This window comes from Neopsephotus bourkii, unplaced genomic scaffold, assembly GCF_033783945.1.
Source record: "Neopsephotus bourkii isolate Nb327-2 ecotype Australia unplaced genomic scaffold, CSIRO-AGI_Nbou_v1 NB_1780, whole genome shotgun sequence".
In the NCBI taxonomy this organism is placed as follows: domain Eukaryota; kingdom Metazoa; phylum Chordata; class Aves; order Psittaciformes; family Psittacidae; genus Neopsephotus; species Neopsephotus bourkii.
The window spans coordinates 3,420,083-3,447,500 of NW_026902254.1; the positions used below are offsets into that span (position 1 = coordinate 3,420,083).

At 36.1% G+C, this 27,418-nt stretch overlaps 1 protein-coding gene across 3 annotated transcripts in view; it reads left to right on the plus strand.

The window, feature by feature from the left end:
• The window catches only part of CPEB2 (cytoplasmic polyadenylation element binding protein 2), a 52,861-nt gene that overhangs the window by 23,476 nt on the left and 1,967 nt on the right, over positions 1-27,418 (plus strand). For 2 of the 3 annotated variants that reach the window (XM_061379789.1, XM_061379790.1), the window contains 6 exons: positions 9,864-10,034; positions 11,638-11,727; positions 18,235-18,353; positions 18,647-18,761; positions 20,608-20,789; positions 25,405-27,418. The exon at positions 25,405-27,418 is cut by the window's right edge and continues 1,967 nt beyond it. In XM_061379789.1, coding sequence (XP_061235773.1) covers positions 9,864-10,034; positions 11,638-11,727; positions 18,235-18,353; positions 18,647-18,761; positions 20,608-20,789; positions 25,405-25,632 — 905 coding nt within the window. In that variant the 3' untranslated portion in view covers positions 25,633-27,418. Of the gene's footprint in view, positions 1-6,210; positions 6,235-9,863; positions 10,035-11,637; positions 11,728-18,234; positions 18,354-18,646; positions 18,762-20,607; positions 20,790-25,404 lie in introns of all 3 variants that reach the window. The other variant, XM_061379788.1, reaches the window with a different exon arrangement.

A 27,418-nucleotide genomic window follows, 5' to 3' on the forward strand; every position in this document is an offset into this window, starting at 1 on the left:
CTAAAGAAGGAAGCAGAGCTTGTTAATCCATCTAAGTCAGTAATAAATCAGGGGGTTGCACACAGATTTTTTTCTACATTGGAAAAATAAGAGCTATAATGCCACGACTTCTCTAGACTAGAAAACATGGAAGCTGTTGTACAGGAAGCAAGTACACTTTTGTCACTGACTTGATGGGTCTAAATGTTACCAGAAAAGACCTAATTATTGAAAAAATAGAGTCAGAATAGTTATTTTAGGTTTGTGATTCTACAGGGCTTTTTTTTAATGGTTTTACCCTTCTGCACACTCATTTACAGTTGTGCAAATGGGCATAAAACATAAATATCTAATTTCCCTTGTACAACAGTAAGAAAGCTTTAAAGAAATTCAGGTTTAACTTTAAACCCAGTAATGGAAAATACTGCACAACAGGCATTTCAAGAATTAGGTCCTTTAGTATTGAATAGTTCTTTAAGATAATGGGGTATCTTGAAATTTGAAACTGGCTACTTAGCTATTGAAATAAAATTAGCGTTTAGCCCATGCAGGCCGTAATCCTCATTCCTATACGTTGAATATCAACATGCTTGATTTTTACAACCTTTAATTTTTTGCATTTAACTGCAACTGTAAGACCTGTTCTGCAAGCTGTTTTCTTCAGGTGGTATACGTGCAATTGTTGTTATCTGCCAATTTATAATAAACTGTTAGTTGGGAAGGTAATAGAAGTTAAACAATCTTACAAGCATCTGAAATATTCCAGTGCATGAAATTCATTTTAATTCATTTAATACCTAAAATGGTGAGCTTTTCTTTCTTATGTGTTAAAAGAGCATGTAGGAAACATTGCTACTCTATGGAATAGGTAGGAAAACGGGTTTGTTATTATCACAGACATGGGGAAAAATGTATCTCAGTGGCACCAGTCTATCCTGAAAACCTTATTACAGAGCTAGTACATGCACTGCAGAATATCTTGTTATTAATGTTGGTGGGGGTTCTATTGTAGTTTGGAAGTTAACACTTAATGTGACTGCTGTCCTTTTAAAAGCTGCAGTATTATTTCCAACCATCAATAGGTGAGATAAAAATAACAATTTGAGTGTCTGAAACAGGTGCTGCAGCACCTAATTTCAAGATGTGCCCTGTATAGTTCGATTCAGAGCCTTGGTTTAGACACCTATGTTATCTACCGTATACCTGGAGAGCTGATACACCCGTCAGTGCAGTCCAGTCCAATCTCATACGCTGTTCAGAGCTATCTCAAGCTGGAGCGTCTGAACTGCAGCTCCCTACAGCTCAAGAACAGGAGCACTGGAAACAGCTTCTGGAAGCTCCAGCTGCTCAGACTCGGCACGACCTCCCTTTCTCAGCAAGAACTGAGGGGCTTCCTCCAAATGTGCAGTAATGAGAATTAAAGTAATGGAAATTGAACGCTTGCTGCTGAAGTTGTAGACTTCAGTTTACTTCTCTGCTTAAGTGCATTCAAACTAACATTTCCCTGTATTGCTGTAATTGGTGCCTTGGAGGGAGAAACAGGGAAGGGGAGAGTTGGTAATCCAGAGGCTCAACATTTGTCCCTTGGTTTCTGAGTAAGTGGTGTAGTTGCTACAAGGAGGAACTGGAACACCAGACCATCACAAAATCACCAATGATTTTAATGATCCTGGGCCCATCTTTGTGTGCAGTAATACTTAACACTAGATGATGACCCTCACTGCATTTTAGTTTGCTTAATTTTAGTGGACAGGTGTCTCTGGATCCCAGTAAGGTTTTGGTATGAGCCGTGCTGGAATTCCTCAACCCTTTTAAGACTAAACACTTCTAGATAAAATTTATTTTTAGCTAGTTTTTCCTCTTCTTAAATTGTAGTGGTTTTTTTTCCAGCTCATTTAAAGTATACTTACTGAACTGTACCTAATATTAGTTTTTACAGTTTTCATTATTTAAATTAATGAAATGGACAAAAAAATCTGATTTATGTGTTTTAAGAAATTACATATACGATAATTATACATCTGTTTCAGCTCGAACTGTAAAGGAAAAGCAGTACATTTTTAATGACTCTTCTCTCTCAAAAGTCAAAAAAGATACTTAAGAATGGGTTTACCTAAGTACCTTTGTTGACTTAGAGAGAACCTTTCTGTAGGAAGTAATAATGCAAGAGTCCTATTTGTTGGGGTGTAGGTTCCTTTTTCTCTGTTATAGGGTTTCTTTCCTTTTATAGTATTAATGCACTGAATTTTTTAAATGGTTATTGAAATCATAATTCACCATTTGATTAGTTTAGCAAGGGAGCATTAGGCTTTCCATCTCAAAGATGCTATAGCTGGCTGTGCTTTGAGAAATAAAGTGGTTTATTTCAAACAGAAGTTACTAAACTTCTTATACTGGAATTGCTAAATGAGTTTCTGTGGTCTGCTAGGCATACCAAACTTGAAAGGTGATAACAATCTCTTTCAGCCTTGAAATCTATAAAGATGTGATTTGTAAAGAAATCTTAATAGAATTTAGGCACCAAAATCCAATAGAATAAATGGGAGTTAGGTACCTACCTCCTTTAGTCTATACTCTTGGGAAATTATTTCCATAATTGTTTATGGATTTCTTGAAATGACAAATAAATATTAATGAAAAAGGCTTCATTATTTCACTGTCACCATTTGATTATTAAATCTGGAATGTTGGTGACAAATAGTGTTTTATCTAACTTTCTGTCATAAAATTCATAGTTCACCCTAAGTTCAAGAAGCTTGCCTAGCAGTTCTTCCTGTTACAAAATATTCTATTTTTAATTTAGCTCAATCAATTCAGTTTAATTACTTAAATATATACAGATTTGACACACATGTCTGAATAAAATAGAAATTATATATATATTTACTATCCGTGCAACAGCATTGCTCATGTAATGTGCAAAGTTACATTGGCTTGATGTTAAACACGCACAAAAAGTGTATTTACTTCTGACTCACTTTTATCTCTGAGCAGATTTAAATTGCAGAAAGGGGGGGTATGGTTTTGTTTTTCTTTTGACAAGTTTAAGCCTTCAGGGTTCCATACTAATCGAAACAGAAGGCCTTAACTGTAAGGGAATGTCAATGTGAGATGGTTCCAGTGTTACTTGACTTCATTTTTATTGGGCATCATAATACATTTTGTGTGTTGCTGAATTTATATTTTCTAGAATAAAAGTGTATTTCTTGTACTTCCTCACTCATTTGAAAACTTTTAGAGTTTGGGGCTAATTAAGATGTCCAGCTTTCCAGACTAAGATACAAAAAGTATTACTGTCTGACTTATTTTTTAAACACATTCAGGAAGGAAGAAGTTTTCTCTCTCCTTTTTTTTTGATGTTGTGAATGAATTATTTGCCTACAGTGTTTGGCCCTCCCCAAAGGGCTATCTCACCTGCAGTTATTTATTGAAAAATGCCCTAATTATGAGATTTGTATATTAAATATATATATAAATTACATGTATAGCTAAACCTATAATTAAATGTATAGAAGATGTATCTTTATACAGAACATATGCTCTGTAGGCATATGTACTCTGAAAGGTGTAAAACGTGCACGTTACTTTAGATTCAATGAGAAATATTTCTGTATTAATATCTTCAGAAATAGTTATCCCATTGCTTACAGTTCATTTTCATTCAGTGAAATTGTTTCCACAAGTAGTATCTGGCCTTTGAAAGGAAGTTTATATACATGTAATGTGGAGAGATTAGAATACTTACATTCTATGAAGATGGGATGTTTGCTTAACATCATATTTTTAGTAACAGTAAGACTTTATACTTACTGTTGTTAAAACAACTTACCTATAATATAACCACTGTGGTCTTAAAATCTGGATATAAATAGGAAGACATAACGAGTTTTACAAAACCAGCCATTAATGATCATGTTTATTGTAGCAGTGCCTACAGATTGTCAAAGAATGGCATTATTCATTCTCATTTTTCTGGACACTAAATGGCAGAAAATGCCTAAGCTAATTTGCAGTCTAATTGACCAAGACAGACAAATATCAGGGAAGTGGGTTAGCCATACAAGTAGAGTAAATAATGTGACATCAAGTACAGATATTTTCCTGTTTTCTCTAATTCCTTCATTTTGCTGAAGCAAAGAAAACACAGATAACTTTTGTATATTGCTATAATTTCTATATATACATCAAATACTGCAGCAGCTACACTTTTAGGATTAATTGCACTGGGGGGGAGGGTTAGTATTTTAATGACCCTTTTGTATTTCTTCTTAAAAATAACCATAGTTTATTTTTAAATGCACAAAGAAAAACAGGTGTTCTGTAACAAAATACTTTTGTGCATATCAGCTTGTCTTAACTATGAAAATGTAAGAAAATAGCTGAGCTGGTTTTGTAGGCAGAAGAAAAATAGCTTGTGCCAGAAGATGCATTTGTGTATTGCTCTTTGAAAGAACATGGCATTGCAGTCATTGCTATGGATGTGATGCACTTGAATTTTCCCTGGTTACTCTAGATTTATTTGTGGAAGGAAAAAAAAACGTACGGGGGTTAGGTGAGGGTTTAGTGGTGCTGTGTGGGAGTCACTTTAGCCAAGAGATGGAAAAGATTTGTACGTGCTGCAACACTGACCTAGAACTGCATGTCTTGTGAGTGCCTGACTACAGAGGAAAAAAAGCCTGAAGCACAGCATTAGTCTTTCTGTACAACTAATGTGAGAAGGAATCACAGAAGAGCATGCTATGTTCTGTGGGTTGTGTTTTGATGTGGTAAATTTGAATGTACATGTTTCCACTTGGTTAGATACCCGGGTCTCTTTCAGAAAGTGGGCTTTTCTGATTTGCCTTGCTAGCAGAAATTTTGAGGATCTGAAAAGAAGCCAAAGACTGTTCTTATCAATAGTAATTCTTACAAATGAAACAAGACAAATCTGCAAGGGACTTCAATGCAAGTTGTGTAGGGATATGATGACTTGTGTAAATAAATAACAGCTTTAACGGAGGGAAAAATGAGTTTCTCAGTACTCTGTAAGCAATCCACTGCATTACTAGTAGGAAGGGATCAAGATAACAAAAAAACAATGTACTTACTGAAAACTGCTAAAATATGAGAACTGAACCGTGGGTGACATTTATGAATCACTGAACATATGAGGCTATGTGTATTTCCATGTCCCAGAAGTTGGTTTTTGGGAGGGATTTATCTATGGAGTCCTAGTAAAATCAGAACAATAATGCCAAGACACAGCAATCTTTGTTCATATGTGTTGCTATAACTTTATGGTTTATAGTAATATTTTCTATTTTGATAGTTAACCACAAAGCTGTAAGGATTAAAGTAATGTTTCTTGGATACAAAGTCTGTGAAACAGGAATAGAAAATACTTTGTGGAAATGTAATAAGAAATTACACACAGCTTAATAGTTTTTGTATTAGTAATCTGCCTATTTATAGTTTCGTAGCCTTCAGGCAGAGAAGCAATCACTATGGTCTTCTGAGCTGTAGCTATAAGCATGATCTCTTTAAGAATCTTGCAAAACTCAAAAGTTAGGAAAATCTTGGATTTACTTGCAGTCTGTCAGAAATGGTTGCTTTGCCTTTGTGCAGTGTTTTTGCTACAGTGGTATTTCTTGTGACTTGTGCCCCGATTTTGTTTGCTACCACAAGGAGTCCTTTGTTTCAAACAAAACCTTGCGGTTAATTTTCTCCTAGGTCTTTTCATGAAAAAGGAAGGTCACGGCTTATAGCATTTGTATTGTCACTGTAAAGGACTGTACAAGCTGTTCCATGAACCAGGATGTTGCTGTGATTATTAATTTAATGCTTGCTACATGCTTTTTAAAGTAATATTTTCCTTTTTACAATTTCATTACCCTGTGTGTCATTTACACACTTGTGTAAGATATATATATATATATGTATAGTATTTGTGAGGTTGAATTACAAAGTTATTACAACTTACGGATCCATAGTTAATGTGAAGTTAAGATCAAGTATAAAGACACATTGGAATATTTTTAAGTATATTCCTCCCAGCTGATACTAACATCAGTGTAGTAGTAAAACAGTATGGTATTTAAGTGAGACTTTAGTTCGATGTATTCTCATCTACAGTTACCAGTAGCAAGTACCAATGCAGATTTTAACACTTACCCACATAGTTCTTTGTATTTTAATATGTGGGCATGATACAGTTATTTGACATTTTACGATTTGTCCTTTGTTTGCATGCAGCGAGGAGTTATGGGCGAAGACGAGGTAATTCACTTCTGCTTGTTACAGTACAATTAATTCTGATTGAGATGTCACTGATTATTATGATTAATCCAGATTGATTATAAATGCTTTATCTGCATGTTGTCTTAGTTTGGGGAACGTGGAAGGTGTGAAGGGAGGAGGGGTGCAGTCTGGGCTGCTGTGATCATTGATCTCTCTTTAGAGTTGAATTACAAATCCCTTCATTGGTTAAAACACTGTAGCTCTAATCGTAATTCAGTTCATGCTAATGGCTACTGCTTGCAGCCATTGCCCCCTTTAAAAGTATACAGTTTGCTAGTTGTTCTAACTAATTTTCTTTTGCTTCTGTTGCAATTACAGTGTACAGAGTAAAAACTTTAAAGCCTTTTATGAACCAAGCAAGAAATCTAGTAGACAGCTCTTAGAAACAGTAAACAGATTTTCATATTATTAGCCATTACATGCTCACTGACCATGCTGATGTAATTATATGAGAATGTGACCTGTGGTTGTTACAAAGATGTAAAGTGTGAAGCAAACCATCAAGATCTTTAACAGCTTCCAGTTCATGCACAAAATACAGCTAACTTTGGCTTTCTTGATCGCTGCATTGGTTTGTAACTGATTGCTTGATAGCCCTGAATAGAGAGGAATGTTTATCTAGATCCATGGTTGATGTATGTAGCAGTGTTTTGATGATTCCTGGCAGATTCTGCTTATTTCTTTTGACTGTCATAAAACAAAAAGGAGCAAGTGTTTAAAAAGGCTTTATCTTTTTAATTCACAGTCACTGGGAAAATGTGAAACCCTAGCAAATAACCTTTTTGCTCTCTTCATCTAAGAGACATTTAAAAAGTAAAGAAGAGGGAGAAGAGAGTATTAAGGAGTCATATGGAGCATGTTACTCTAAATGTGTTAATCCATTGTCCTTTATGTCATCTTAGCTCTCTGAGGAGCTACAGTGCTTTTGGCAAACTGTTACCCACATTAAAGCAAGATTGATCTCTCTGGTATCACTTCAGAACATGTTCTGATCATTTAATTTGTACTGGGAAGACAACCTTAGACTGTCATTCTTCTTAGATTTTAACATTGGTCTGAGGGGTAAAAAATGAATTATTCTGAGGGATTACTCTTTTCTCTTTCCCACCTATATACTTCTGAATATTTTAAATTTGAATTGTCCTAAGCAGTACTTTTAGAGAAACAGGAAAACTTAATTTTCATGGTCCAAAGAGATACTGTCCTTAAGTATAAATTGCATTCTTAACCACATAGAACAAAAACTAAGAGGGGGGGGGGAAGGAAAACCAAACCACACTTCAATGCTTTTGTGGCAATATTCTAATGCCAACAAGTTTATTAAAATTGGCATGTTTTTAAGTCACTGAAGCTTCTTTTTTCCTACAGTATAGAGACTTGTAGAGGTAAAGACCAGATCTATGCTTTTTATAAAGGTAACCCAGCTAAATTACAGTTGGTTTAGATTTAAGGTGTTAAGAATAACTCATATATTAGGGAAAATTCTTAAACGTTACACTTGTGCATTTTCCTGTGAGTTCCCACAATTTGAGTCTTATTTTTTCCTTTAGCCACTTTTTTTCACTGTCACTGTGATAACAGCTGCATCTTTTCCATCATTCACATCAGTAATTCAGAAATTCATTATTATATCCCCCTTTCGTGATTGTGTAACCAAATCTAATCACTTCTTCATATGCATCTTTAAGGTATGATCATTCTTGCTAGCCTTCATAACTGAAACTCATATCCACATTACTCAGCTGCCTCAGTCTTCATAGCATGATTTTGCTTCTTGTATGTCTAAATATGACATGGTCTATCATCATTGTTAATGGAAAGGAGTAGCCTGCTACAGCCTTCTGCATTTGCTGTACTCCTCTCCATCGATGCCTACTTAAGACATAAATGTGAAATGACACCATAAAGATGCACTAATTATAGTCTTTGTTATAGTCCTGCGGTCCTGATTTTTATTTTGTGATTCTCACTATAGTTTAATGTGTTTGGTTGTTCTTTATCATCTTGCATTTTCATTTGGTATTTTTGATGTACTATATTTTTTTTATGGATTTAGATGTCAAATCATGGTCATTAGGCATCACCACAACATAGGTCATTGGTCATGATGTTTGCTGTCCTCTAGCCTTGTCTTTAAGCACTCGATTCTCAGGTGGTCTTCTGGAAGTGAATGGGTTTTATACTGCTCTCACCCTAGCTGATCAGCATAATGTCTGCAGGTGTTTCTACGGGGCTTTCCTGGTAGTATTCCCCTGAAATGGGATAAAAGTTAGAGGCTGCAGTATGGCTCACAAATAAAGTACTGAAGCACTCTTAATGTCAGATGGCTCCAGTGTTACTGGACTCCATTTTATTAGGCATCATTATTCTTTATACATGTGTCTGGAACCTATTGCTACTGCTTATAGATTTGCAGTGGGTGAATCCGTAAGAAGTTGGCTATTTGAGATGGAAAATGAACTTGCTTCCCAGAAGTGTGCTAGGTTGTTTTTTGGTTTTGTTTGTTGTTTTTAAAAAAGCAATTGAATTAATACTTGTTTTCAAAATTGAGTGAGAAACAGGAACTACGACTCTTCAGAAGCAGTGGTGATTTGGGGTATTTATTTAGCTTCACTGAAATGTGTTTTGGGGGCTTTTTGCAGTTCAAAGACTGACTTCTGAATTTAAAATTCTCATTAATCTTTATGTTGCTTATCTAATGCAGTGAAAGATTGAATGAGCTAAGATGGGTATCATGGCCTTCCAAGTTACTTTCATTTTGGCATTCTCTAAAATCTGTAAATATTAAATAAGGGGGAAATGTCATGTTTTCACTCCCCCCCTGCCACCTATACATCTGTTTTGATCAGTTTGCATTTGCAGAGCTATGCTGTGAACTTTTAAGGGTTTACTGTTGCTTTTCAAGGTAGCTGTACTCTTAATTCAGATTATTTCACGTTAGGAACCACTATAAGGCTTCCCTCCAAAACTGTGGTAAATTCAAGAGTGAGAAGGATAAATTGGCTTTGTGACTTATTTTTCAAGTGTTGCATTTTGCACCTTTATTAAAATTTTTTGCTTTCTTAGAAATTAATTCTGTTCTTACATTACCAGCATCAAATACCTTTTAAAAGAGAAAACATGCCTGTTTGAAACTACTTACTCTGTACCTGTTATTCTTGCTTCCCTCTATTCAATAAAAATGTAAGATTTTTAGGCATGCAGTAGTCTTCTAGGTGATGGAAGTTATCAGTTCATCTTGAAGCTAAACCAGAGGCAGGCTAATGAAACTGACCTAAGCGACCCTTAATATGATCTCTTCCTAAATAAGACCCTTTATTTAAAAAAAAAAACAATGATTACTTTCCTACTGGGTGCAGCAGAATAGCTACAGTATAATGTAGTATGAAGTATTATGCTTCCAGAGATGTCAGCTTGCAATCATGAATTTCCTTTTTTAATACATTTTTGATTTTATTATTTTTTCTTTAAACTAATGTGTACTTTTCTAACATCTTGGTGTTTTCATTTTTACTTTCCAGACTGCTACTCCCCAATTCTGTAAAATTGCATAACCATGTACTGCCGCAAACTATGTTAATGTCTATTATTATCTTTTCTTTTTTAAGGCCGTTCTTCCCTCTTCCCAATAGATGATGGTTTGCTGGATGATGGGCACAGTGACCAAGTTGGAGTGTTGAATTCACCTACCTGCTATTCAGCCCATCAGAATGGAGAACGAATTGAGCGTTTTTCTCGGAAGGTGTTTGTTGGAGGTCTTCCACCAGACATTGATGAAGGTGAGCTGCCTGAAAACTAAGCAAACTTAAGTTTGGAAGGACAGGGAGAGAGATGTTGGAAAATGTAAATGATGTAGAAACAATCCATCAAGCAAAATAACATGGTGCAATAGGCTACAACTATATGTACATTTTTGAGAGTCGATAGATCTGTTGAGCTTAATATCATTTGATGTCATCCATCTGTTCTGGTTTTGAGATGACTCAGTTGTCCCTGGTTCTGCACTTGCAGACTGTAGAGTTGCATGGGGTGCCTGGAATTTGTGCTCCTCCTTACCTTGTATATTCCTTTCCAAATACATCTTAGCCCTTCATAGTTTCCTCTGTCTGTGCCTGCTTGATTCATAGAGAACTTATATTCTTAATTGAATTTCAAATTCTGTTTTGCTGTTACCTGAGGATCTCAGGAGTCATTTAGAAAAGGTAATATTATTCCTGTTCATAAATAGAGAAACTAAGGCAGAGGCAGGTCAAGTGGCAGAGCACTGTGATGCATTGAACATAGAATGTACTACAGAAGTGCGTTGTTACGTGATGCAGTAGGATTTGCTTTGTACAGTAGTGCTGATTTGAAGTAATTGTGCCATTTAATATTAGGTTTCTCCTGTGCAGATAAATATAAGTTACATGCTAGCTTTGTAATGTAAACAGAAAACCCTTTACACTGTAATCCTAGAGTACCTTGCAAGCCAAATAAGGTGACTGTGGTTAATTAACTTTCAGACATGGAAAGACCATATTTTTGGTTTTATAGAATCAATTATGTTGGAAAAGACCATCTTCATTGTGATGCTCCACTGCAATGTACTGAGGGATTTATTTTAATATACTTCAGCTTTTTTTGATGCATTTTAGCTTCTAATTCAAATATACACTGTTCCCTTTAATACACGTGCTAAACAAAGACACATGGAAACATATTTTGTTTCTCTCCTCTCTGTTTATGTGCTGATGGCAAGATGGGACTGAAAGAAATGGAGCGTATCTGTGTCTGATGAGTTACTGCTCTTGTAGAGTTTAGGGTGATTTAATGTTCTTTCCTCATGGCCAAGGTTCTTACAGTCAATGGCAGGAAGGAGAGGCTGGGATAGAAGGACCTCACTCACAAAGTTATGCAGGGCGTCATAGTAGGTCTTGTAACAGAAGGATTAATAGTTATCTAGAAGAACCTCTGAATAGGCAGTTTTAAGTTTCTGTGCTTGATCTGTGCATGGTATCTGATGAAAACTGCTAGTGTGCTAATTGTGATGGTAGTTAGTATATGAGTATCCACCTACACTGTACATCATTAAAAAGTAAGTTGTTTTGATTGCATTCAAACCAGATTCTGAATTTAAAGTGCTACCACATCAGTTTTCACCACAGCCTTTAGTTTTCCATATGTTTCTCAAATACTCCTGTTAATAAGCAATAAGAAATAAACATAAGCTTAAAATCACCAGAAATAACTTCCAAAGCATTAATATTTATGCAGTATGTCTTGTAGTCTGTTTTGTTCATCTAAGTTGGAAATTTTGTTCCTTTTTTTCCATGAAATGTTAATCTTTGCCTGATAGTACCTTTTCACATTTATTTTAATTGCAACTTTTATATCTGTTTTTAGATGAAATCACTGCTAGCTTCAGACGATTTGGGCCTTTGGTAGTAGACTGGCCTCACAAAGCAGAAAGCAAATCCTATTTTCCACCTAAAGGTAAGAGAGATGGAATGTTTCGACCTGTCACTGAGTGCAAATTTTCCTCTGGGAAACAGCCTCATCTTTTTCCAAAGGGTATAATTTACAGTCCCTGTAAACAGTTAATTCTGCAGTTTCACTGAAGGTTCAGATACGGTTCCTCTACATACTAGGTCTAGAACCTAAGAGTTGTTGTTCTAGCATTGTGCCTGGTTTAGCACTGGACTAATAAATTCTGATTTTCCTTAAATCAGCATTACATAGTTGCATGTGTTGTTAATTCTGTATTTTAATTTCTATACAGTTTCCAAAACTGACATTTGGTCAGAATTTTAAGACTAAATCTTGGGTAAAAATTTTCATAGGAAGTTATAAGGAGCATTTAGAAAAATGCATTCGGGGATCTCATCAAGATAATCAGTGTTACGTTTATTTCAGTTTTAGAATGGGAACTTCATTTGAAGCACCAACCATTTTTTGCTAAATGGTTAAATACTGATATGTGAACTATTTCTAGTGTTGCTGTTAGGTCTTTAAATACACAAAGCACTGTAAAGATAAACTTGATTATGCTAAGGTGTGCATCTCTGTAATTACTAAGCGAAAGTCTTGAGGAATTTTTTTGAGGAAGATGCATCTTGCAGAGGTTGAGGTGAATATATGGAAGAGGGAAGATGTAATATATTGTTAAATCAAAGTAATGGATTCTGGCATTCATTTACAAGGAGATAGTTGTCTCAGCATCTGAACATCTTAAGGATATATTTCAAAGCTTCCTCATTTAATAGACCTTTTTGATCTAGTTGGAATAGTTATGATTACCACAGTAAAAAAACAAAGCAAAACAAAATCTGCATTGTAAGCAGAGCTTCTTAAAGCAGAGAACACAGATAGAAAAACTTCATCTGTTGATCTAATTCAAGAAACACTTGTGAATTAGGTGTTAAGTTGATCTCCCATGACTAACTGATCCTTATTTGAAATTTAATAGCATTTACTGTTCTTCAGTCTTAAAACTTTATTCTAATTTTCAGTTTACTACATTATTCAATATTGTCTTGTAGTGTAGCCTGGCACATTTAAAATACAGTGTAGGTTTCTCTTTGTAGATCTTCTGGAAACATAGCTTACTGTTAACTGCTGGATGTTACTGTGTTTGTAGCTGGTTTTGTGGGTTTTTTTTTTTTTCAGATATGGCCCATAATTATTTTGTAGAAGAATTTCTTAAATTTGTCTTTCTTATTACTTGCATGTACAGGCAAGAACCATGTATACATATATTTAATAAGATGTTGGAAACTGGCAAAGATGACCTAAATAGAAAGAAAGTTTTGACATTTATCACTAATTAGTAATTTATAAATATATACTCTATTAGCCCAAGGAGGATTTGGGGTTTTTTTTCCTAGTTTTAATCTCCAGTTTCTAATTTGTTCCTCTGCATAGAGTCAATTCAGTGTATATATTTTTGTTCAGTATCATTAGAGATTTGACATAGTACTACTTTCCAAAGACATAATTATCCAGTTCTGGACTGATTTACATAATAGTCTTCTCTGGGTGAAGAGATACAGCCTGCTTAGTTTTCCAGGCTGTGGTTCCTTCCAGGCTCCCCGCTTACAGAAAGTCCTGAGGGAAGGCCAAGTTCAAAATAAATATTTCCTTGCTTTAAGAAGTGCAAAACATATCCTGATGCTTCGAGGCTGGTTGCCTCCTGAGAAAAACCAACTGCTTGTTCTTAACTAATTACATTTTTGTGTTGGTTCACCACAAAATTAGGCCCAAAGAAAACAGGAATTTAAAAAACTTGACACTAATCTCACAAGGAAACTCTGTTATGAAGCAGAAAAGAAATTATTCTGTTGAGATCAAGTACAAAGTCTGTAAGTGATCTGCCAACTGTAATGGAGAATTCCTTCCTTTCTGACTTGCCACTGTTTATCAGAATTCCTGCTATTACGTAGCTGGCAAACATACTTATTTATGAAACAATACACATGTCCAAAGCAACTTGCTGAGGTGAGGGCTCCTTCTTATAATAATGAAGCTCTCAAAGAAATGGAGCCATGAGGATATGCAAATCCAAAGAAGGCCTTTAAAAATGTGCCCAGTTGTTTGTGTGCTCTGTACTATTTATAGTCTATATCAAACAGAGGATAATCTGCTTTAGACAGGACAGAATCCCCAGCCTTTTCTAATTGTGTATTTCTATTGCCATCTATCACAGCAATTGTGTGGTAGCTTCATTTATTCAAGATTCTTAACTGCTAATTTAGAACTGTCAGAAAAAAATATGTTGAAAATATTCTGTTTCTAGTTTAAGAAGCAAAACCCCAAGTCTGTAACAGTTCTGTTTAGCTTCTTACCATCTTATTTGATCACACTGCGTAGGATTGAACTCTGGATTCAGGCAAGTACTGGAGGTGTCTTCATGTGTGAGTTAGTGTCTAAGCATCCTTCAGTCAATGGGAGTCTGGCCAGTACAGTCAGTGGAGTATAAAGGGCTATTCAGGTCACTGTAACATAAGCACATTAAGCCTGATTCATTTACCCAAACCAAGGATATCTAGAAGATTTATATAGCTCTCACAAATGTAGCGCGGCACCTATTGAAGCCCCACACCATTCTGGAACATCAGCTGATAGTTAGGCAAAGTCCTGTAGAGGATAAATGGTGCTAGACACCTCCATATCCCTCTTGGTCACCACTGACTACGTTAACTGGCTCTCTGTACAACACTACAAGTCTAAACATAGTCACTACAGGAATATGGAAATAGGTGGTTGCATCTTGAAGTGAATCCTGCTTCCACCACTACTCGGGAGTGCCTCAGCCGATAGCTACAGTTGTGTCAGCCTGCATTTTTTCACTTCAGTGTATCTTGGAGTTAATTCTCCATCAAAGTGAACAAGTGAAGAATTTATATTTACAAAATTTAATATGATGACATATCTTTAAGGAGGAATAGATGAAATGCTCTGTGAATTTCCCAAATACAAATGATTCCCATCAAATGTAGATCCAGTGTCTTTATTAACCTGCAGTTTACGCTGCTTCTTTCTGATTTAAGCTAAGATGTGGCATTGTGTGGGCAAAAAATGCAATGCACTGAGGACATTTAGTCTTGTCTGTGGGGAAGCTATCAGGACAGCAGAAGGAATGACCCCCAAAACAAAATAGCTTCACTGACTGTCATGGACAGTGCCATACTGGCTTACACCGATTTTCTTGTCTCCTCTAAGCCACTAGTGATTGGAGTTAACTGGGGTTTGATAGAACTTAAAGCTGCTCTCTTATTTCTACACAGAATATGCATAGCAGAAGCAGTGTTCTTTCTCCTTCTGGTGAGCTTCCATATTATTATGAAATAAAGAAATTATACCTTGCTCAGAAAATCATGTTAGCTGCCAATGCGAATCTGGTCTAGAACACTTTTGTGTTGGTTTGTTCCTTATATAATAAATACAAAAAATGAAAAGATTTAGCTTGGTAATACAGCTAAGGCTCTTCAGACTTATCTGGTGGGCTTTCTGTTTCCAGTGCTGAGTCAATACATTACAAATAAAAACTAAAAAAAAATCTTGATCTGGATTCATTGAGAGGTGTCAGCTCAAGATACAGATGACTATAACCAATGCAGTATCTTTAGGTATCGGGGAGTGCATTTCTAAAGCAAATAATCGTCTCCAGAAAGATTTGTTTGTTGTTTGGGGTAGTTTCCTGAGGATAAGTATTATCCAAGTCGCCCACAGTGATTGCCTTTGAAAATAGGAGTATTAGTAATAGTTCCAGTGTTAGGCTGAGAATTTAGTCAAGTGATAAGCACTAACAGGGGTTACCTAAACTTTGTCTCCCACAGGAGGCATAAGTTCTGGTAGGAAGTGCACATGAGCAAGAAATTTTTAGAAGACTGTTTCATCTAATACTTCTCACCTTGTGAGATACGTACAAAACATACAAGCTTTGTCTCTTGGCATGTAATATCTGACCATGACCTGCTACTGTTGGTGTACATAATGACCCAAAGGTATGAAGCAGCTTCCTTCAAAGAAAAGTATTACAGTAGCTTTGCTTTTCCATTGTGAACAGACTTGTATTGCTGTTGGGTGTGAAGCTGTTAAATGACGGATGTGGTACACCAAAACCCCAAGAAACTAGGGAATTAAGCTGTTTTCTAGTACAATAAAACATCTACTTTTCACCTTACCTTCTCTCCATCTTTCAATATGATGTACTTTCTATCACACATAATAATTGTACTTCAAAAAAGAACTAGTTAAGCTCTTGATCTTTTTCATCATACCTGCATATGTGACTTGCCACCGCTATACTAGCTTTGCAGACATTACACATCCATGATAGTTCATGAGTTACAGATGTTGAGGGGGAAAATAATCCAATAAAGTCATATATTGAGAAAGCAGAAAGGACTAAGAATGAAGTTTCTGCCATACAGTTTTTGGCATGTGGTAGCTGTACTAACAAGAAGAGCCATAATTTATGATGTATAAATGAAATGCCAAAGATAAGAGTGCAATTTACCGTTAACAAGCACTTTCCAGCTAATGAATGTAGACTTGTTGCCTGTGTAACTGGTGTTCTTTGGCAAAGTCTATGGCTAATGTATAATTGATCTGTGCAGGAAATGGCCTCGTCAAGGGCAAGTGATGGAGAGTGGTTTGTATACAGACTGTGCGAGTCTAGCATTCTTTGGAAGGGATTGGCTGTCTCGTGTGCATAGCAATAATATGCGGGACCTGAGTAAATTATCTTCTCTAGCCAGTTTTCTTCACTGAGAGAACTGGTTATTTTCCTCCAGGCTAGACTTAAGGAGCAAAGTAAAATGCACTGTAAATCATTGAAGTACTAGAGCTTTGCAGCTAAACTACAGCCAGACCAATTTGATAGTGCAGGCTATATCCTGACTTTCTCTCTATCTGCAGCTAAACTCAGACACAAGCCTGTCTGATGCTTATAAATCAAGTGGGATGATTATATATTTTGCAGATAATGTTGAGAAAGCAGCATTAATGTACAGTTTTGATACTGCTTTCCTTGTATTTCAGGTGTGGTAGGATACAGTAATCCTAATTGTTCCTTCAGCAAGTTCTTATATTTGAATTTTCTATCTTTTTACAAGGTGTCAGATATAAGCACATTAATAGCTGCAGACATACAAGATTATTTGAAGACGCTGACCAGCTTCACATGTCAGGATCTCTATGGCAAATCTCTTGATTTGCTTTAGGATGAGAACTGATGGAAAATCAGCATCTGGCGGAACATTTTACTTACTTCTGGCTCTGATTTTTACTTTATATGCCTGATCCCTTAGCCGGTATCGTGTGCATTTAGCAGTCCCTTTGATTAATCAAGTTCTGCACTCCTGTCATTCTTGTACTGAGTTCTCAATGTGAACAGGAATGTATGTGCCTGGTTTCACACAAGTAATGACAGTTACATGGGTCTGGTCCCACTGCACCAGTCTGCACATGCCCTCATTCGGTGATTGGGTTTTGCATGGGTAATATGTGGATTTTAAATTCTGAAATAAATACTGAAAGATATCCCCATTAAAAACATATTTTGAATTGAAATAATCACTAACTAAGCTTAAGTTAAACAGGTTGTCACTAAAAATATTGTTCAGCAATAAAAAATGGACTTCACAAGGAAATGTTTTGGTCCAAGGCCAAAGATTCCCTATGACATATTTGTTAGGAAAGTAAGAAAGGTTTATGTAAAAATGCAAAATAGCTAACACCCTGTCATGTATACCTTGTAGGCAGCTGTGATATGGCCATGGTATGAGTGGTAAGAGATGAGGTACAAGTTATTTGAAAGAGCAGTCCAGGCCTAGCAGCTTTTTCTTTAAATCCTACTTTGTTCTGATATATCTGAAGTCAGTTATGCATTTGTGTCTGTAATGTTACATTCTTCTCAATATATTATGGTCCTTTTAAAGTGTTTGGGGTATTTTTGAGTACAACCCTAACTGCATGCTTGGGCACCCATAGAGTAAAAATTCTGTGTATATCATTATGCTGTAACTGTAAAGTATTCTAACATGTGAAGTTCTTTGCTTGTCTGACTTTGTTTAGACTAGCATTAAATAAGCATTTTAATTCCTATTTTTGTAGCGTTTGGGGGGTTTGCTGGGTCATTTACGTAACAAAGTACTTTGATCTAATCTCTAGAATAGAGATAAGTCCTTTGTGCCAAGTCGGATTTTCATTGTATAATGTCCCTTGCTGCCAATGAATTATGTTCAGCCTGGACTTCCAGTACACAATAGAGCAGACATGTTTGCTTTTACTTGTTATTAGTCTCTTTTGACAAATTTTAAGGATAGAAGGTCTGTTGATCATGGCAAGGTAGTGCATAGCTAAAAAAGTTGACTAATAGCAAAGAATCGGTTGGACTTACTTTTGGAGTAAACACATTTGTACGGAGAAGTCACTGGCAAAGATGACTAAGAAAAATAAAGAGGAAAAAAATAGCAGTTGGTTTGGCTTTCTTTCTAGGTTATGCGTTCCTCCTGTTCCAAGAAGAGAGTTCTGTTCAGGCCCTGATTGACGCCTGCATTGAAGAAGATGGAAAGCTCTATCTATGTGTTTCCAGTCCTACTATCAAGGACAAACCAGTAAGTAAACAGTAGATGGCCTGCAGGCTGTAGCTGCCATCTGTCCAAAGCTGCATTTAAAATGATGACGAATATAATCAAAAGCAAACTATTGCTGGCAGAGCTTAACATCTGGAACAGTTGGATGATTTTAAAATTGTAGTGTTTTGAACTAGTAGGATTAAAACAGAGCACCTAGACATGCTAAGCAAATGGGGTTATGAATGTTTGACAGTTTATATAGGCTAATGAACATGTGTCCATGATGTAGTGAAACTTAAAGTAGCATATCATTTTCTTTCCCAATTTAATAGGTTCAGATCCGTCCCTGGAATCTAAGTGATAGTGACTTTGTGATGGATGGTTCCCAGCCGCTTGATCCTCGAAAAACAATTTTTGTTGGAGGAGTCCCTAGACCATTAAGAGCTGGTGAGTGTAATCTGTGGCTGGTTTTACAAGTTGGAGATTATTGGAAATAATTTGAATCATGCATGCTTTTGTATTGTTATGTATGGATAGCTATGGATATATTCATATAAAAATAGAAGATTGTCGTGATAGTTACAATAACCACAGTACAATACTTGTTGTATTACATTTCCCTAGTAACTGTTTTCATCTGGCATTTGCCAAAAATCACTGTTCATCATTAAGATTTACCGGAAACTGTTGCATGTCTAAAGGTGTAGAAAAGATTTTGATCATATTAGCAAAACTGTAGTGTAACCTGTGTCAAGGAAGAGTTTTTACAATAGTACTATGAGAATGTCTCTGCCATGCTCTATGAGAATGTGGAGCTCTATTTGTGTCTGCTTATCATTGTGCATTAGCTACTCTTCTACTGCTATCAGGTTCCTAATATGGACAAGGCAAAAAACAGGTGGTGAAGGAGTAGGGTTAGAGAAAAAAGGAAGAAATTCAAAGAGCTAGCACAGTTTGTATGGCACAACACTATATGAGATTGCAGGACTCTTTCTAGACTCTTGTTGGAGTGCATGAAGATAAAATCAAATGTTTCTGTAGTTGAGGAATGTTTGGTCTACAACCTGTACAGTCTGCTTTGTGAGATTGACTACAGTAGCCTTTTACAGTATTGTATGGTGGCCTTCTAGTGAATAGGTTGAAGTGAATCGTGGAAGTAGAAGCAGAACACGCAAATCCTGTTTCTCCTATTAGAATGACTCCTGGATTTTATTAGTTTGTAATTAATTTTATTCTTGCAGAAAGATGAGCTTTCAGATGGAAGATGTAGGAGAACCAAGAAGTAATAGTGCAGATTTGGGGTACAAAGAATCTTTATTTTTTTTCTGTCTTGGACCTGCAATACTAAAGTTTTTCTGTTATTTTGCTTCTAAAAGTATACTTTTGACTGTAGTACAGATTCAGTAAATGAGCGTAAACACAGCATGCTCAACTTCCAACACAATTTAATTTTTCTTTAAATTCAGTCCAAATATTTCAGATTACTATGGCAAATGTCTCTGATAAACTTTAATGGATGTATTCTTATGCTTAGCTTTCAAGTGCCCTGTGTATGTGAAAATGAAACTTTCATGGCATTGTGAAGTAAGAATCTATGGCTTCATAAAAGCAGTAAAACTAGAGGAGACTTTTCAAACAACTATTGAACGTCAATGACTGCTGACACCTTTGTACCCTAGTGTAGAGGATACTAATCCTGGAAAAGTATTTTCCACCTAAATGAATTGCAAGACTGAATTCAGTATAAAGTATTCTAGATTACTAAAATACTTGATTTATAAAATGGGAGATTTTTGTTTCTGTTAACTTCTGTACCTGTGGTTAAGTGTAGCACTGTAAAGATAATCAAGTTTTGTGTGACTGATGAAAAGATGCTAACTGCATCTTTAAATTCAAGTAGGACATAGAGCATTAAGACAACCAGAGAACATATACCAAGGAATTTGTGGTGTGTGGATCTATTTTATACAGTTTACATTCCATGCCTGCCCAAAAATCTTCTGCTGTAATCCCCTGAAGAAAACTGCCCTGGAATTTCAATTCCAGGTTATCAAGGACTGCAAGGACTTACAATTCCCTTGTTCCTTAGATGTATGTATCCACTGTATGAAGGATCTGTCTGCTAAGTATTTCTTAGTTTAACATGCTTTTACGTTTCTTGTTATTCCTATTACATCAGCTGTTCCAAAATTAGTTATTAAAATTAATTTCTCTAGTGTTTTTAAATACAAGCGTTCTACTAAATTTGTGCAGTAAGAACAGTTTAAATGAACATTCTTTTGTTTCTTAATAGTGGAACTGGCTATGATCATGGACCGTCTCTATGGTGGAGTTTGTTACGCAGGAATTGATACTGACCCTGAACTGAAATACCCAAAAGGTGCTGGACGTGTTGCTTTTTCCAATCAGCAGAGTTACATTGCTGCCATCAGTGCTCGGTTTGTTCAACTTCAGCATGGCGATATTGATAAACGAGTAAGTCACACAGACATATAAATAAATATCAGAATGATTATTTATAAAGGAACTTCTTGGTGTAGTAACATTGCATATGACTGGCTCTCATGCAGGGTTCCATGTTTCCTTTAGTATTCCTGTAACACTACTAGTTCCAAGAGCTAAACCATGAATGCCCCCAAACGAGCAAATTGCATTCCCCAGAGTATCAGTTTGTTCCTTGGGCATATGTTAGACCATATGTTCTTTCAGTTCTGGAGTTCCTGGTTTTGTTGCTTATGAGCAAAGAGCTTGCAAATCTTCCTCTCTTCCTTGTTCTAATGAAACCAAATACTGTGATAATTCCTCTGTCATTCACAGGAAGCTCTAGTATTCATTTGCTTCATATTAGGTTTATATTTGCAGCTGCCTTTAATTTCAGCCGTAATTGTCAGTGCTCAGCACTTCAGAAAGTCAATCGAGTTCAAAACCTAAAGTACAAAACGTCCCATCATTTCTGTTTGAGAGCATCTTCTTAGTATTTACCAATGGACATTTCTGGCTACTACAGATGCTTATTGGTAGCTAAAACAAAACTAACTTTTAGTAAGAATCTAGTCAACTTCATTACTCCTAATTAGAAGTACAAGAGTAGGAAAGAGAACTGGCATTGAAATTATGCCAGTTTTAAGTGTCCCTGGTTTTGATGTCAAGAGCTACAGAGATAGACCCTGGTATTAATAGATGTTCTCTTTTTTTATTTCTTCTTTTAGTTCTTTTTTTTTAAAGAAAAAAAAAGTCTTAGAGGGAGAAGGGTTGGGTAAGTAAAGTAGTTCAAGGTCCGGTCTCCTCTACAGATCAAAGACACAGGAAAAAGAAAGTACTACAGTTAACAAAAGTCTGCTTGTAGGGAGGTAGTGTGTGCTTCTCTACTTTCAAACAGACAAAGTAATACAGCTTTACATCTGTTTCTCAGATATCAGTTGCCTAGTGAGCTGAAATCCCCAAACATGGCCCTTTCCAGATGTGTGAGTCTGAATGTGGGTGGTGAACCAGGCTTCGAGTTCAGGTGTGAGAGCTGCATGTTGTTGGTGGGATTGCTGTCCTTGTGACTTGCAGTTGGCTTTTACTGATAGCTCTACCTTTTTACTAATTACGTAACCACAAAACCAGCCCTCACACAAAAACTTCCCCCCACTGTATGAGGGAAAATAAAATTATTAATCATCTTGCATTTGAGTATTTGGACAAAATGGGGGTAGCGACCAGAATTTCAGAACTCCCAAAGAGATGCTAAATGGGTATAGCTTAGTCCGTTCCACGAATCATCTGTAGCGCATTTGGCTGTTAAGTGACCTGTCTTTCAAGTTGGAGGTGGACAGGTCCCATCCAAATTAGTTCTCTCTCAGAGGTGGGAGATGTGGAGATGAACCCTGTAGAGAGTTCTATCTTGGTCTCCATCTTTGCATGGGAGTGTCCTTTGCAGTAAAGGAGTAGATGGTAGATTTGCAGTACCATCTTGTGAGAAGAAAAGGTGTGTGAACCTACCTTTGAAGGCTACACTTCCAAGTATGCTTGTGTGTTGTGTTGTTGGGATTTTTATGATAGGTTATGAGAGATTTTAAGGGCTCTTTGGATTCTAAGCAGCCATCTGAAATGACTGGTTGCTGTTTGAAGGGAAGGGATGTAACTTGCTGATAACACTAAAGTACTTCAAGTACAATGGGCAGTAAGTCCCCAGTATAAAACAGCAGGCATGAGCAGCAGGCCTCTTGGAGCTTAGACAAGAAAAAACCCCACAAAATATACCTCAGATACTAGATATCAGAAGCACAATATTTGAGTTATATCCACGAGAATTAATTTGTAAAAACAGTAGTCATGATTACTTCAGTGACTATTAAAAGAAGAAAAAGCAAGATCTAGGCTTTGTCTTTTATCATCTAAATTTCAGTTTCTTTTTTTTTTTTGATTGCTAGAATTTGTGTTGTTTCTTTACTATTGCTTTTCTAATATTTGAAATTTATTATTTTTTACTCGAAGTTTTCTCTTAAATCTGGAATTTGGGCATTTTTCATTATCATTAATTTTTCTTGTTTTTATGACTGTGCTACTGCTGAAGTGTTTCACTTGCAAAATACAGAAGTGCCAAATCTAAGTATTTTAATAATTTTGTAAACCTCTTGATGGGGAGGGCTTATGAAATCTTTGTTTATTTCAGAGGGGTTTTAATCTTTATTTTTTGAATCATCTCAAACCATATGATTGGTCCTTATTTATATAATTATATAGATGTATTTATATAATGCAGTTATTTGCATTACTGAGGAGTAATAGAGGACAGTTTTTAGGGAACACTTTAACTCTTAGCTGTTTCTGAAAGTATGAAAAAGCTATTTTCAGAAATGGTTTCTTCCTCCACAGAGTTCATATACTATACTAATGCCTTTCAGGCTCTGAAAATACTCTCATATCAGTACTACTGCTGATTTATAGATGAGTGAGCAGTTTGTGTAAATCTGTTAACCATTGTTTTTGTAAATGAGTAAGATAGTCCTGCTTCGTTACTGCCTTCATCTGAGATGTGTCTGTATGCCTGACAATAAAGCTATATATTATATATTTCAGTGACTCTTGAAGGCAGGCTGTTTCCCTACCCCTTACCTTAGCAGTAGCCTTTCTCTACCAGTTACATCCAGTTTCTGCAGGCCTGCTGTCCTGTCACATTCTTTTCATAACCAGTTTTGTCTGTGTAAAAGTTTTTATATATTGCTAAATTTTGCAGTTCACCTGTTTGTTCTTCTGAATTTCAGTTTAAAAGTATTTATAGTTGGGTTTTTTTGCACATACCTTTTCCTGCCTTAATTGGAAATCTTAGTGTCACAGTTGCTTAGCAAACATTGGCTGTGATCTTAACTTCTCCCTTACCTAAGTACTATGCAGTTTCTCCAGTTCTTTTGATGTGCAGATATGTTTAGTTTCTCTAACAGATGTTTTTCTTCAATAAAGTGCTCCTCATCCTGTTTTATCACGTATGCAAGTTCAGCTCCAAACATTTCCTTGAAACTCATTTGGAGTTTTCAGCTCCAAACAATTCCTTAAAATGTTGTTAACTTTCATGTGCCAGCAGTCTGTATCCACTTCATGTAATACTTCCATTCTCCAAACTGCTTCTCTAATAACTTTGAAATCATCTTCATACCAGTCTTGGTGCATTAAAGCGCTGGAGCTTGAAATATATGCTGCTTCATGCTTTCAGTAATTCTGAACCACGGACGCAGTCACTGTGTAAGGTACCTGTTTATTGGAAAGTTTGACTGTAATTTGTGATAAGGCAGGTTGTTGTAGTGAATAAGTAGTGGGGCTTGTACTGAATGTAGATTACTGGAAGAAGCATACTCTTATTTCAAACACAGATGCATTTGACATGTCTAATATGACCTCTGCTTCTGAAGCTAACATGAAGATTATAATGCTTTAAAACTTCTGAGTGGGTAGCTGTAAGTGTAGTTTTTTTTTCCTCTGGAGACAGAATGGAATAAAACAGCATTTTAAACTTCGTATTATTTCAAGCATACTCTGAGTGAATCATACATAAAGTCAATGTCTTTATGTAGCAATCTTCTCAGGAGATAGTATCTCGGAAAAATATCTCTTACATCAGTGAGTTTTAGTATGAATTGAAATAACTCTTTTTGCCAACAAAAGGCAGAAAATACCATCCTTAAAAGTGAGGAAAATGTGGAAGACAACAGCACATTCCTTAGTGATGGAGTGAACTCATTTTGTGTTTTATTATGAAGCTGTTCTTCCTGTCTGATCGCAGTCTGTAACAGTTCAGTTACACAAAGACATAATGCAAATTTACCACTGGATTCCTGCCACTTTTCCACTCAGGCAGTCAGATGAGTTTGGGAGAAAGACACTGTGTAAGACAGGTGTTTCTAGCAGGCTGTAGGTTTTAAAAGACCACTTTGCAAAATATTTGTGGAGATACATTGAATACAAATTTCTAAAGCCACAGAAAGGGAAAGTAATAGATGACAAGCATCTGTAGCTCCAAATTTGACTGTATTTTAGAAGCAGGGAGTGAATTTGCAGGGAACAGGAGTGCTTGAAGATCTGTATTCCAGCCTGCAGAAAGTACTTTTAATTTGCACAAAGAAACAGTGCGTGCAGAGACTTACACTTAATATTTAAAAAGTTAATGTATAAATGGGTGCATTCTTGTATGTTCAATTATTTTTTGCTAAACAGTATAAAAATAGGTGCCATGTTGGGGTACATTTGAGAGCTGATGAGATGAATTGAGAGACCTTTTGGCTTGTTTCTTGTTTTCTACACATACTTCAATATCATCATTTGCCAAGAGCATCCTTTCAGAATAAGATAAGGAGAGGTTCTCATGTAGCTATTTATTACATAATGTACTTCTAAAGATCTGCCTTCAAATGTTCTGCTCTTACTAAATGGATAGATCTGTATCTGGTAAAGAGTAATAACTGGTTAACTGGATAAAGGCGCTAGTATGTCCAACTTTAGACTTCTGGTTGGTTGGGTTTTTTTAACCAGAAAAAAAAAAAACGAATGCCCTCATACGACTTTTAAGTAGGAATAGGCATTAACTAGAACTGTTTCTGGTTTACTCCAACAGGTGGAGGTAAAGCCATATGTGTTGGATGACCAGATGTGTGACGAATGCCAGGGTGCACGATGCGGTGGGAAGTTTGCTCCTTTCTTTTGTGCCAATGTCACTTGCCTGCAGTATTACTGTGAGTTTTGTTGGGCAAATATCCACTCTCGTGCAGGACGTGAATTCCATAAGCCATTGGTAAAGGAGGGGGCTGACCGCCCGCGTCAGATCCACTTCCGCTGGAATTAAACATGGTGAACCAGCATCTCCATAAGGAAAGAAGGGTGCATGTGGCTTACTGTGTTTGAAGATACTGACATGCAGAAGAAATAAGTGCATTCTTCTGCTTTTCACCCCAGCTATCAATACATGCATCTTTTATCAGCAGCCAAAACACTACAAGCCTCTTGTTTTTCACCAAAACCCTACATCTCAGGCTTACTAATTTTTGTGATATTTTCATGTTAAAAAAAAAAAGAAAAAAAAATGTTTTTTTGTATTTTCTCCAAGTTATTTTTATATGTAAAGTTAAAACTAGATATGAGAATGTTTTTGCGTAGGGGCACACAGTCTGCTGCTATATTTAGTGGGTGAAGCGTGCACTTATTTCTAAACATGGGTTTTTAACTTCAAGATCTGCCCCAGTAATTTACCAAAGGTAGCAAAATAGTGAAGATGGAATATGTCTGCTACAAAAAGCTTATTTTTATTGTTGTTGCTATTTTCAGTGTATACATAAACTAAAAATTAGGGTTGATTTTTTGCTCTCCATTTTGACTTGCAAGAAATAATACCTCAAGATAATCTGATTTATTAGCTATTTTTAAACATTTTTAATCACAAGCTGTATTAGCTTTGCTGCTATATAGGTGTTATGTGTAATGCCACCTATTAATACGGGATTGAAACGTTTAAGACACACTGCATTACAGATTAAATGCAGGCAGCACAATATGGCCTAAACTGCCATAGTTTTAGAATGTGAAAAAGAATTGCATGTTTACTTACCTGTATACACCATATGCATGCACTAGAACTATTAATTAACAAGAGGTTATTGCAGATGTTCAAAAAAGGCTCTCTTGAAACTAGGTAGCATGAGCAAATTTACAAAATTTGTTACAAAAACCAGACTTGCATGCATTTATTGTGACTGAAGTAAGAAAAATGTCCTACATGTGTACAATATGCAATTAGTTTTAGACTAGAAAGTGCAGCCATTTTGTGACCTGGTCAGTAGTGGAATTCAATTTTATGCAGACTGGATGTACTATTGTAATCCCTGTGCAATTTTGTGACGTGTGCTTCTACTTAATGTGGCGTGATGTAGTATAGGTACAAGTTTTGAGTAAAAAAGCTAGCATTTAAAAAGTTCTTTTAAGCCCCTTTGATTGTTCATGGTTAAGATTTCCTCTACAAACCAAAGATGGCCAGCACACTGCTAACCAGTCACCAAATGTGAAACCCATGACAAATGCATACAAAAATAGACTTATACAAGAACGCGTAATGCTTTAAAAATTAAATCTAAATAAAGTCAAAATGGAGAAGGTGTAATATACAGACGGCTAGTTGCATAACAAACTAAATTTTACCTTTAAGACAACAGTGAAATTTGGCTTAAAGAAAAAAAATCTTGCTTACATGTTTGACCTGTGTGCGTTGTGGTCTTCTGTCAAACTGGGGTCACTGTTGCATGAAAAGTAGCTACTTGACAGTCAAGGATAGTGTTTTTGTTTTAATGAAGGAGTTCTACTAATGACATCACTTGCAGGTTTTGAGAAACAAATGTAGTTAGGACAGAGGCAATATTTAACTGAACACTAAAAAAACTCAAAGCAGTGTTTTTGTCTATCTCAGAGCATTTTTAGTGCAACTAGCCCCTACTTTCTAATGGAACAAGCAGTTATTCTGCAGTCTAAGCAAGCACTCAACAGTAAATGTTGTAATGCAGAATTAAGAGCCTGATGCTAGAGTTGAAATTACAAGGGTGTTGTTCTTCACAACCCCTTGGGACAATCCTTCATGTAAGCAA